The sequence below is a fragment of the Simochromis diagramma genome, unplaced genomic scaffold (genome assembly GCF_900408965.1).
Source record: "Simochromis diagramma unplaced genomic scaffold, fSimDia1.1 OVJJ01000602.1, whole genome shotgun sequence".
Lineage (NCBI taxonomy): Eukaryota > Metazoa > Chordata > Actinopteri > Cichliformes > Cichlidae > Simochromis > Simochromis diagramma.
The window spans coordinates 10,560,473-10,573,907 of NW_024387040.1; the positions used below are offsets into that span (position 1 = coordinate 10,560,473).

A 13,435-nucleotide genomic window follows, 5' to 3' on the forward strand; every position below is an offset into this window, starting at 1 on the left:
ATCACAAGAAGATGATCCCCTATGAGCAAACCCTGAGCTATAAAGAAAAAAAACTCCCTTTTAATGGGAAGAAACCTCCAGCAGAACCAGGGACAGGGAGGATCAGCCGTCTGCCATGAACTTTCGGGCAAAGGGAAAGAGAAAAGAAAAAGAAAAGCACAGGTAGACAGGACAAAACGCAAACTATAGAAAAGACTGACGGGAACTCAGAAAACATGAACTGAAACTACACCTTATTGAGGATCTTCCTATGTCACCGTCAGTGGTCTGCAATAGTCAACAAATCATTTTCAGTAAAAGTATACATACAGTCATAGTAAAAAGAAAGCACACTCTCTGTCAGTTCCAATGTTTTATGTATTAAGAGATAAAACAAAACCATCTGGTTCTTAGCCAGACTTACAATTAGGTAAATACAACCTGGGGGAACTACAAACATGACATTTTACACGGTGTCATTATTTATTTAACAAAAACATAGCCACGAAACAGTGTGCAAGCACAGCCCATGAATCAGTCACTTGTAAAACCTCCTTTAGCAACAACTTGAAGTAGCATGAGGTACATTTTTTTTGTGTAACTTTATCAGTCTTTCACATCATTGCGATGGAATTTAGGCCCACTGTTCTTTACTGGGATATTTCAGTACTTTCAGTAGATTGCAGTAGATGAATTCTCATCTTTTTCTTTCAGCCATTCAGTTGTAGATTTGCTGCTGTGCTGTGATCATTGCCCTATTTCATGGCACAATCTGGGCCAAGCTTTAGCTTATTGGACAGATAGCTTCATACTTGATGCAGGATTACTTTATATATATATACTTTGATATAAAGGACATTGTTCTATTGTTTTTAGAAAGAAGAGGCTTTCTACCGGTAACCCTGTCAGACAAGCCGTACTTGTTCAGTGTTTTTCTAGTTATGCTGTCATGAACTTTAACATTTAACATCAGTTAAAGTTAACTGAGGCCTGTAGAGTCTGAGATGTAGCTCTTGGGCTTATTTTGTTCAGTTTCTCTGAGTATTGCACAACTTGACCTTAGACTAAGTGCCATCACTGCTGGAGAAACTGGAAACTGATGTGGAAGCAGTAAAGGCATAATTAGTTTTTCAAAAACTTTCTGCATTTTGGCTTTGGTTTTCTTCGAGCTAATGACTGTGTAATATTTCATGCTTTTGTTAGTCTGAAGTTGTATTTGCCTAATTTTAAGACATGTTTTATTAAGCCCTGAAAGATTGTGCATTTCCTTTTTCCTTGTTTTTTACTCTAAATCTTGATTTCTATAGTGTATAAAAACTCTGTGACTGTGACTGAAGGGCGTTTTATTTCTAAAACTATAATTATCTGCATATAAATGGGTTTCACTAATAATATCTAAAAAAAATATTTGTTATTCAGTCTTTTTTTGTTTAGTTTTTTTTTTTTTTAGAGGGATTAGGTGAAAATTTAGGTCAGCTGAAATATATACTTGAAAACAAGCTACACCTTTGATGAGCAGGTCATGCAGTTATGTTTGGTTAAATAATTTATCAGAAAAAAGTCTGTTTCCACGCCTCAAGCAGCACATATGAAAGCCTCAGCTCTGATTTCGGAAACCTGAAACAAAACCTAAAAAGCGAACAGGCTTAGTAAGTTCAAATTCAGCGTCAGTAACTTTCTGTGAAGTCATCGGGATTTTATGGAAAGAAGTCTCTGACAACAAGCAATATTTGCTTAGCTAACTGTGGCTTTATCTTTCCACTTTTTCATCTAAACGCTGTGTTTGTTTTCTTTCTTCTTTCACTTGAAACCGATAGCAAAGGTTACACTAACACGTGTGCAATTATGCAAACCTGCTAAACCACTGATCACAAGAGAAAGTGTTCCAGAACAAGATCAAACCCGTTTTGGGTTTTTAATTCGTAGGTGTACGCCACAAAGAGCCTTATCTGTTTCGCGTGTGAACCAAAGATCTGTGACAGGATCTTAAAGACCAGAGTTAGACATATTTGTGTGAGTGATACTCTTGTGGCAGGAAGAGGGAGGCTCCTCAAGCAGAGTAAAACCTCCTCTTTCCTTTCTAGCGTATAGCTGCTGTGTCACACGTACCGTAAATGGGCTGTATTGGTGCTGGGAAGAGGCGTTCGGGGTTCTCACTGCACAGGTGTAATATGAAGAAGGCCCCTTGTGTAAAACCACAACATGGGGTACTGTGACAAGTACTGTAATGTCGGTAAACATTGTCACGATTTGAGTCACTGTTGTTGCCATTCGCACAATCACACTAATAATAATCTTTGTGTGGCACTTTTAGGACAGTGGCAAAGTGTTATTGTGGTGACAGCGAAACTTTCAAGGTCATTTTTTGACATTTCCACATATTTATCTAAAACGGGCTTTTTATTCAAGTAAGCTGGATTGAAGTTTTCTAAAAACCCAGCAGACCCTGCCAGCCCCCTGACAGTCAGTACATTACCTGCTCCGCTGACTGCTATTTCCCAGCTTATTGATGCTGCGCCCTCCATAGACATTTCAAGAAAGTAGTTCACTTCTTAGTGGGTATAAACCTTTCCAAATCCTTCTTGGGTCCAGGAATGTGGACAAATATGGACTAAGTTTTTTGGGGGAGGGGTTAAAGGTTTTACTAGAGTAGAAAATGTACAGTATCACCGACTGAGCAACCAAAGAAAGTGTGTTAAAGCATTTAAGCAAAGTACATGAGTAACCAGAGGCCAATCACATTCATCCACCTGATACTCCTCACTTATTGCACAATCTGCAATAAGTGAATTTCCCTGATGAACTGGGAATGTTTTTAGAAAAATCTTTCAAATCCTGCAGGCAGCAACTATGACGCTTTACCATGCTTACTTTACACTTTTTAGCACTGAATTTAGCATTAGACTGCTTTTTCAGTATGGTCTCAGCGATATAAAACATCTGTGCATGACAGGTTGTTAAGTCATGATACATGATAACTTCCTGATTTGATGCAGAGGTTCCAAACTGAACCAACAACAACAAAAAAGAAAAAGAAAAACATGGTTAAAATGTTTAGTGATTCAAATTAGCAATGTCAAGCTACGTGTCTAACAATGCACAAGTTTAGGTATTAGAAGTATTAAAAAGCTCAACTTTTGGACCAGACTGAGAAGTTTATGTCTGCTCTAATGCTGGACATTTTAACAATTGAGTCTGTGGGATCTAACTGGCTTTTGCAAACCAGTCTAAAGAGGCTACAGTTGGTTATTCTGGGCCTTTGGTTACTGTATAAACACTGGAGCGAATATACACACTGTGAACAAGGATTTGCACCTTGTCAAGACATAAGCCTTCGTTTTAATTTAATTTGTAATTGCAGGTGATTATACACTAATGAAAGCATCACTATCGATGCCACATTTAATTATGTTAGAACAGAGAACAGATACTGATGAGTGTTTAACAGTTACAGCCTGGGCCTAATACTGCAACCTCCAGGGTGGATGAGCTGTTGCCTCAAGCACAAGCATTTAAATCCAACTAATGTGCTGCCTTTCTGTGTGTGCACGTGCTCTGTTTTTTTTCTTTTGCATTGCATTGGACAAAAGTCTCAACCAAATTACAGCAATTAAACGGCTATGTGGCATGAATAATTGGTATAAGTAAGGGGCCAACTTAAGTATAATAATAAGCATTTTAAGACAGGAATTTCTCTTTTTTGGAACAATTAATTGTTGTCTAGTAACATCAGTGTTTACTAAGCCTACATATACTCTCTATATTATTTTCCAAATAACAGTTTTAATTACACAGAAGTAAAAATGAACATTTTTGTTAGTGTTTTTTAAATCTCATCTCCACATGGTAACTAACTTTAGGTTGCAAAACATTTCCAACACTTTTAACATGTAGCTTGTGTCCAAATAGTACAAAGTCAAGATAGCATTTTCTTTATAAATGACCCAAACACACCATGATAATAAATGTGTATGGCTCAGGTGGTTTAGAGAGAGGTGTAGCAGTCAGAAGGTCAGTGTTTGATCTCCAGCTCTTCAAGTTCATGTATTGAAGTCTGCTTGGGCAAGATAGTGAACCCTGATTTGCCCCTGTTGAATCCATGTAAGTGTGTGTGAATGTTATAAAGCACTTAGGCATAAATGCGTGCGTGATTGGGTGAGGTAGAGAGTACCTAAAGTAGTACCTCAAAGACATTCAAGTTAAGTAGAAAGGTGTTATATAAGTACGGCTCCATTTATCGTGCCTGCTATAGAACAGGCAAGATAAAAGCTTAATAGGATAATGTGTTGGTATTGGTATTTATGTGGTTTTCTCTGAATAATTAGTTTCTTGTCTGATGTATGTAGAAAATGTGTAAATGATGGATAAGGCCTCAAAATCTGAGAAGTAAAGCCAATGTGGAAGTGCCTTGAAGCTGCACTGTTCCTATTGGCCTGTAGAGGGAGGGTCTTACAGTTTCAAAAAGAGTCTATGCTAAAACAAAAAACCTTATTTGCTTGGTCACTAGTTGGACATTTTCCTCAACACGAGTTCATTTTGTAAATTATGGTTCAACTTAGAATAAAAAAAGGAGAGAAAACAGGCCCAATTTAAATGAGGGGCTCCATGTAATTAACAAATTGTTACCACATAAAACGTCTATGTGAGTCTTCTAGGGTCTGCTTGGGTTTCCAGCTGTCTGCAGCAGAGTACAACTGAGGCCTGCGAGTGCAGTGTACATAGACTGTAGATAAAAGATGACAGCAGAAGCGCTTTAGATCTGCAGTCTTTCCCATTACCAGCAGGAGGTGATTCCTGTTGCTCAAACACACACACACACACGTATACATATATATATATATATACGTATATTGAAATCTATAGGAAAGCAGCTTTGTATTTCTTGCTCTGTGACTTCAGTGAAAACTTTCTGAGTGACTTTCTGATCTCACTCACTGTTTTCAAGTGTAAGCACTTTAGGGCAAGCACACCCTATCATAGACAAATCACTACCACTTGAGAATGCACCATTGGTCGACTTCTCAAATCCACACTTTCCTTGGATATCACGGAAAGTAGAGGTCTCAGGTTTGGGCTTCAAATCAGGTCTGCAAAGCAATGATGATGATGATGATGATGATGTGACGGTAGCTATATTCATTTATATATGGGAACAGACTTGTATAATCTCTCTTGAGTTTCTTTCACCCATAGAGTCGAGAGTTGGCTATTTTTGGTCTTACTGGTAAAATCTGGGGATTTCTTTTTTTTTTATTTCTTATTTTTTTCAGGTGGAAATATCAAAAAATGTCCTAGGCTACAAAAATTAATGGTTGTTTCGGTGGAGTGCGGGATATCACATAATGCCATGCTGGAACGTCCCCACCATTGGCTATATTTAATAGGAGTGGAAGCTCCCACTTCAACAAAAGAAAAACAAATATCTTGATGTGAAAAAGGGCACTGAGGAATTACATGTCTGTGTCTGTTTGGTAACATCATCTCTAATTAAAATGTGCTGATCATGAAACCAGTCTCCTAAAGAAGAAAAGGATGGCGTGTCCTATATGTGGGAATAAATCACACAGGTTTCCATAAGAAATAATAAATAATTAGCTCTGGGTTGAGTCCCCCGCGCTGAGTGCCGGTTACTGGAGGAGGAGCAGTGGCGTATTTTCCCCTCTCTTTCTTCCCTGAAATAAGCCCGCTCTGAGTCAACACCTTTCAGAACAGACTGTCAAGAGATTGTGTAAATGATAAGCCTGCGAGATGTGTGATTTTCCCATAACCCGCAGGCCATAAGTTTTGCATTTTTTTGGACAGTTTCATTTCGATATTAGTGGTTCTGAAAGCTGGTCGGGCTTTTAAGCGGCTGCAGTTTAACCATCCAGGAAGTAAAGAAAAAAAATACTCAGCATACAGATGAGTTCACACAGCTGAAACTGGAGGCTGTCCACTGTAAAAAATCAAGAGTCAGAATCTCTTACAATATTATTTGGTATCATTATAATTTTTCATATGGTTTCAAAATTTCATTCACATGAATTAGGATATGAACTTTAACCTTGAGGTATAACATATATAGTAAACAAAGTATTTTTTTAAATGTTTTTGTTAATAGACACACAAATAAAGCTATAAAAGCTATAAATCTATAGCTATCAATAGTGTTATTTTATTTTATTTTATTTTATTTTGTTTTGTTTTACACCTAGTAATGTGTTGTCCCAACGGGTAGAATAATTAATTCATGAATTAATTAACTGAGTTTTTGTACATTATACATGCTTTTTTATATAAAGCAAAATTATCTCTGTAAATACAGTAAATGTTAGCTTGGCGTTAAGTTTAAATGCTAGAAAAATATTCTCTCGGTTAAAAAAACGTAAATAAAGATTTGCCATCTTTTGCAGTGCAACAGCAGATTTTTTTTTTTTTTGTCTTAGTCATCGATTCATACCATAAACACATCGTCTATTACCGCTCGAGGTGTTGATTAACTGCTTGTACTTTCCTTTCCTTCGACAAAGTCGGTCAGTCGCTCAACTCATTCTGACTGCACGGGACCGGGGAGGGAATCCCGGCAGCTGATTGGACAGTCAGGGTTTTCCCACGTCACTGGGGATCCTCGGTATAACTGAGAGGCGAGCCGGTCGCGTCGCTTCAATTCACACGTTTTTTAGTCGGGTTTGCACACTCTGAAGACGCCTCCGAAACGCAGTATGGTGAGTCTGCTGCTTTTTACATTTCGCTGCTTTTGTTTATGTTATTATCGAGCAACTCTGACCTTCTACTTAAAAAAATTAAAAAAGTTTTGCTTCGTACAGAACACTGACCTGGACTCAGAGCAGGAGGAGTTCAATAGGCTTTTATATCAACTTGGACATCTTGTCCTGATAAACATGTTAGCTCCTCAGAGGTTTTTAAAGGCAGTTTAAATAGATTTGATGATTTACCGAGGAACGTGCAAGCTGAGGTCGGGTAACCACGTGACAGCGCGGGGTATAGATAATCGACATCCTTTGTGGGTATGAGTCAAGTGTCACTTTGTGCCATTACAAACAAACTGAGCTCACTGCAGCACAGTATCTCCGTGGAGCACAGTGACTACGTCAAGGCTGCAACACACTCTTTGAGTAATTGAATTGTTATTAGTAATGACTGATTAATCGTTTTCTGAGACAAAAGCAGAAATACTTGTAATATTCATTTATGTTGATATCTTTGGGAATTTGCATTGATGTCAAATGAAACCGCTGAACCTGTGGAAATATCTGTTTCTACACCGGGGTGTTATGTCAGAAGAAAAACTCATTTTAGGCCATCCTAATGTAAATACATCTCTGCTGGGTACTTATTCTTACAATAGAAGAACCGTTTTTTAAATTATTATTATTATTAATTTCATATAAAACTTATAAGATAAGATAAGATAACCTTTATTAGTCCCACACGTGGGAAATTTGTTTTGTCACAGCAGGAAGTGGACAGTGCAAAAGTTATGAAGTAAAAATTTGAATACAATAAGAATAAATACAGTACACAACTGGACAGAATAGAATAAAATAAAATACTATATACAGTAGAATAAAATAGAATAAAATATACAATAAGATAAAAATAGAATACAAATGCTATATACAACTGAGTAAGTCCTTATGTCCTTGACTTTTTCTTTTTTTGACAGTCTCTGCTTGAAAACTCAACGGCAAGGCTGCCTGTGGACCCATCAGAGTCAAATGACACTGACAAACACAGACAAGCCCACAGACTGTATCCATCTCTGCCAAATATAGACAGGTGAGACACATCACAGCAGCACTTATGTGAAAATTGGAGTCAGTTTTTATGGAGGAACGTGATGCAAATAATTTGTTTTTCAGGTATGAGTTTTGGTGCAATACTGGGGAAGAACTACACCCGTCTGTGAAGCTGGAAAACACACAGGTAACAAAAGAACAGAGAACCACCACCTTTTGATTGTCTGACCACAACTGAATGATGATATTCGTTGGGTTACTGGAAGCAGTGTGAAGCAAAACTTCCAAAAATGTGTAAAAGGAAGTTGGTAGAGGGAGTCATGTTGCATAATTTCCCAGAGTCGCAGGCATTTGGCTGTTGATGGATTTACTGCGTGCCACATTTGAGTAGTTCCTGTTTTTCTCTCTTTTATGTACCTCAGCTGCAAGGGTCCTCTCACAAAAGTGATGTCAACATGAAAACACAGATTCTTATCTTAGAAGAGCAAAAGAACGAGGTGAGTACTTCTCAGACTTTCTGTGTATTCATCCTACGACCCGTGTATGCACGTTTAAAGGTTCACAGTCTTTCTGTTTTTACTCAGCTTCTTTCTATTAATGAGAAATGGGCAAAAGAGTACCGAACCATGGTGCACTACTACAAAGAGAAGGTAAGAAAGGAGCAAGTTCACATCCTTTAATGTTGTTTTTCAGCTCGTGTCGGTTTATTATCGCACTTGTTTATCATTTAAGTGTTGTCTGCGTTCTGCACCCAATGTCCAGGTCGAGGAGTTAAAAGCATTACAGCAGTGTGATCGCTTTGAAGAGGAAGAAGGAAAGCACGTCACGTTAAACCGACTGAAGCTCAAGGTGATCAAAGGAAAAGAGAGCGCACAGGTAAATGCGCCGACCGCTCTTTGATAGATTAAGTCGTTTGATCTGAGCGCTAACGGTTCCCTCATGGGATGCTTTTTCACAGACGGAAGAGGGTGATGCCAGCTCTGAGAAGCTCGAAGCACAGAAAGAAGTAAAAGAGCTGCGAGCGCAGAACAGCGCCCTGACCCGCAAAGGGCAGCATCAACACGAGGAGATCAGACGACTGAACAAGGTGAGGCATCAGGCTTTCTCTGATATTCACTGATGAAAAGGAAGTCTCATTCTAACCCTCGCAGTAAAAACGCTCTAACAGTGGCTTCAATGTGTTTGTGCAGGCCTTAAAGGAGGCGCTTCAGGCTTCTCAGTCCCTTGGAGTGGACAATGAAACACTAGACATCTGGAAACATCAAGTGAGTGCTTTGTCTTCATGTGTGTGATGTTTTTCTTTGCATAAAGACTGAAAACAAAGGAAAAAGGTATTACTTGTCCGTGTCCAAAGGCAATCAAAAAACCTATAAAATTCACTCTGTAGTAGTCTGGCTAATAGCTGCTTTCAGCTGCCACTTTGCCACAAAGTAGGCACCCTGCATGTTTGATTTTTGTCAGCGTTTTACACCGGATCCCCTTCCTGACGCAACTCCAAAGGGGATTTGTGTCTTCAGCTCGAATCCACTCAGCTGCTTTTCACTTACTCACTTAAATGAATGTGTAAACCATATCTTATAAAATCCAAGGTTAAATGTAGTGTATAAGAATTGCCCAAACTGTTGAGCTACCCCTAATGGACATCTGTTTTTGTTTGTCTCACGTCCATATTTAGGCTGAAGTCTTTAAGGAAGACTTTCGGAAGGAGCGCAGAGACCGGGAGAAGCTTAAGGGCAAGTATCTGGAACTGGAGAAGAAGTATACCAAAGCTCACAACGAGCTGCATGTCCTCAGATCTCAGGTACCATTCGTAACCTTAGAAAATTCAGCATGTGAACTATAGGATTAGTGCTTGACTTTAATATGCTTTGTGTATATTCTTCCAGATGACATGGACTCGGCAACTGCACCCCGTGCTTAACTGCTCCTGTGCAAATCAAGCCAAATGTCCGAACTCGGAGGGCCACCAGGTTAGCCAGCGCCACATGAAGCTGCAGAGGCGGTGCACTCTCGATAACAAGCAGTGAAGCTCAACCAACTCCTCTGACTTTTTGGGATATTGTTTAGGCAGACTTTCTGGAAGTTTTTCCCGGAGTATGAGCAGCCAGATCAGTGTTCATCGCCAGCAGAGTGAGGAAGTGAGCTCTGTTCCAGCTAACTCCTCTGCTGGTCCTGCTTGTAACAAGGCCACGGCATCAGTCTGGGTCCACTGAGAGACTTATGTGGGGCAAGGGAGGAACCTAATACACAAATATCGATGCATACGCTTACCAAGAGGAGAAAGGCAGCGAAGGGTAAAATGAAACTGTCAAGATAGGCTGATTACACTTTGAGTGTGACACAGGTTTTATTGCACTGCCCAAACACTACTGACATCCACCATACTGATCAATGATGCAACAAAATTGTGGATATTTCCTGTGTTTAGCACTTGTAAACACCCTGTGCTGCACTACGCTGTAGAAACCTCTTAAAAAAACAGTCTTGCCCCAGTGATGGGACTAAAAAAGATCAAAACTATCACAGCTCTGTAAGGAGGCAAAGAAACTCGAGCTATGCTGTGATTATAAAGGCTGGTGTTTTTCTGACTTATATTACACTATGTTATGTCGGTTGTATGCAGGCGCTTTTACAACAGCGAGAATCAAGCCTGTAAGAGAAAGAAGTTAATATATAATATATAATATATACATTTATGTTGAGCAGAGTATTTATATATGTTTGGAAAAGTTTTTTTGCACATTTTTGTCTGTTTCTTATTTATTTGTCGTGAAAATAAACAACTATACGGTGTTTGTGTTTTAACATGTTCGTACGTACTTCATTCACTGAAATCACTTTTTCACAAGATCAGACAGACCAGATTGTCTAGTTTAGGTAATGCACACTCAACTTTAACACACACTCCACTGGACTTTTTAAGGATTTCAGTTGCACGATACAGCGCACTGCAGTGAACTTATTTTCACGTTAAAGACACCAGTTTGAGGTGAATATGAGATATGTGACGTGGTGTGTTATCCACCCAGTGTCACAGCAGAAATCAAGACTCATCAGATCAGGCAATGTTTTTTCCAGTCTTCTAATGTGCAGTTCTGGTGAGCCTGTGTGGGCAGCCTCGGTTTCCTGTTCTTAGCTGACAGCACCCAGTGTGGTCTTCTGCTTATTTGAGTTACCGTTGCCTTCCTATCAGCCCAAAGCAGTCTGGCCATTCACCTTTGACCTCTGACATCAAAGAGATATTTTTTTACCCCGAGATTTGCTGCTCACTGGATATTTTCTCATTTTCAGACTGTAAACCCCAAAGACAGCAGTGTGGGAAAATCCCAGTAGATATGAATAGATGAGCAGTTTCTGAAATACTCACACCAGTCTGTCACAACCATGCCACGTTCAAAGTCACTTAAACCGTCTTTCTTCATTCTGATGCTCAGTTTGAATTTCACCAGCTCGTCTTGATCATGTCACCGACTTGCTGCCATGATATTGATTGATTAGATATTTGCTTTAATGGGCAGTTAAACAGGAATAAATAAAGTCTATATCTTTATATGGACTGGTTCTTATATAGTGCTTTTCTACTCTATCTGACCACTCAAAGCACTTTATACAACTAATTCATTCACCCAGGCACTTTTTTTATAAGCTATTAAGTGCTTCATACACATTCTCACTCCGATGGATGCATCAGAAAGCAACATGGGGTTAGTATCTTGATCAAGGATATTTGGCATGCAGACTGGAGCAGACTGGGATCAAACCACCAACCTTCCAGTTAGTAGCTGACCTGCTCTACCACCTGAGCTACAGTCTTTGACTGTAGCTGTGTTTGGTAAAGGATAAAGTTGAATATATAGCAGAATATAGTACACATATGTATCTGTGAAGCACTTAATGTCTTAATGTTTTCAGCTCATCCGGCTGATGGACCGATTAGTTTGTTCTAGGGTGGGACCTCCCTGCATCTGTCTACAATTTACAAGAATCGCCACTCCTCCTACAGTATTAGTGAGATTTCAGTGAAACAAACACACTAACCACCTAATTCATCCAAACTGTGCTCAAGATCAAAGTCACATTCATAGTTTTACAGGTAACAACTTGTGAATCGTGATGGATGTTGAGCAAGATGAGCAACTAAGTCATTGACAATCTGCTCACCTTTTAACAGGTAACATTACCTATTTGCATTATTGAATCAGATAAAGGAAACGTGATTTTCCCTATATTGCACCGATATGTTGAAAAGCTCAGTTGTTAACTTTCAGGAATCAAAACTGATTTTTTTTCTGAGGCCTGACAAGCAAAATTTGTGTATTTCTCATTTCAATTTAAACTGGGCAGCTTCAGTGACAGACCTACAGTAACTAAGTTTTCAGTGTCACAGCACAAAGATGCAAGAGCAACAAGACGCCAACGACTTGCCTTTGCACTCACTCTTACGAGCCTCAGAGCTTCCTGTGTCGTTGCTGCAGTCATTCAGTCAAATTGGAAGTCATCTGCATGAGGAAAACTGAATATGAAGCCTACTGTGAGGAAACTGATTCCACTTATAGTTTCATTGCATGTGTTAGTGCTGGTGTAGCAGACTGCTTTGTAGAAACCAACCTTGCTTGTTTGAAAGACATCTGAAAAAGATTCTGTAGTTGGAAACCTAAATCAAATTTAAAGCAGACCATCTAATTTACTTACGAGTCAAAGACACACTGATGCCTCCAGCAAACCAATGATTGATTCAAGAGACTATAATAAAAAATACTTGTGTTAAAAATAGTTATTTTTTTAAGTCACTTAATATTGTTCATAAGTATCAAGTATCAATGACGGCTCAGCACTGAGAATCAGCATACCTCTACTGACCTCTAGTGGTAACCAGCGCAACAAACAAAACCTCACTCTGCCTCACAATTCTCAGTTCCCTAAATAATGAGGAAATATGACTAAGCCAACCTCGGAGCCAGCAGAATCTCGATTACCTTATTTTAGTAATTTCTCCATTACGTTACATGTTTACATGTCCACTAACTGGAAGTCTGTCTCTGACTGTATCTGTACACATAAGCAGAGGGCAGTTCTGTGAAAGGATACTAAACATAAATGGTTCCCTAAATGTTTTCTACTAGATATCCTATCCTCCGCAAAGCTTTCAAGTAAAGACTTTAAGAGAGCTGCAGGATCCTTCTATTTCTTTATTTACATGATGATAATTTACATCTGGCAGTGAGAAAAAAGCACAGCCTATGCTGGCGGAAAGATTTTTCATATGTAGCAAGTTCATCTTGAATTTCTGGGCTTTGTTTAGGTAATGTCTCACTGAGGCATGAAAAAAAAAAGATTTGGCAGCAAGTTCACCCAAGCCCTAGACTTCCACTTGCTAAAGGTCATCACTCAACAAATGATGCTTCTCTGCTGGACCGCCAGAAACCACAGAAAGAGCTGGCTGTGCATCTGTAATAACAGCTGTACGGAGCCTTCAAAATGCTGGAAAAGTTTTTAGAAAGCAGGAACTACAGCAAAAAGGATCGATTTCTGGTAGGGGGGGAATGAAGGTTTTAACTTGAGTGGAAGTATGTTCTCTGGCTCTTGTCTGGCAGCTTATTTGCTGTAAATCAGGTACATACCTGAATTACACGTAAAAATTGCTTGCAAAAGGCTTTTGATCCCTGAAATATCACTGCTTTGGATTCTCATAAACTCAAACAGTAACAACCAGCCAC

At 39.1% G+C, this 13,435-nt stretch overlaps 1 protein-coding gene across 1 annotated transcript; it reads left to right on the top strand.

The window, feature by feature from the left end:
- Positions 1–6,562: 6,562 nt before the first annotated feature.
- On the top strand, positions 6,563–10,220 carry LOC120741089 (TNFAIP3-interacting protein 1-like). The gene is made up of 10 exons (XM_040043740.1): positions 6,563–6,683; positions 7,646–7,758; positions 7,842–7,905; positions 8,141–8,215; positions 8,303–8,368; positions 8,481–8,594; positions 8,677–8,805; positions 8,909–8,983; positions 9,394–9,519; positions 9,605–10,220. The coding sequence occupies exons 1-10, from the start codon at positions 6,681–6,683 to the stop codon at positions 9,743–9,745; spliced, it is 906 nt and encodes a 301-aa protein (XP_039899674.1). The 5' UTR covers positions 6,563–6,680; the 3' UTR covers positions 9,746–10,220.
- The last annotated feature ends 3,215 nt before the right edge of the window (positions 10,221–13,435 follow it).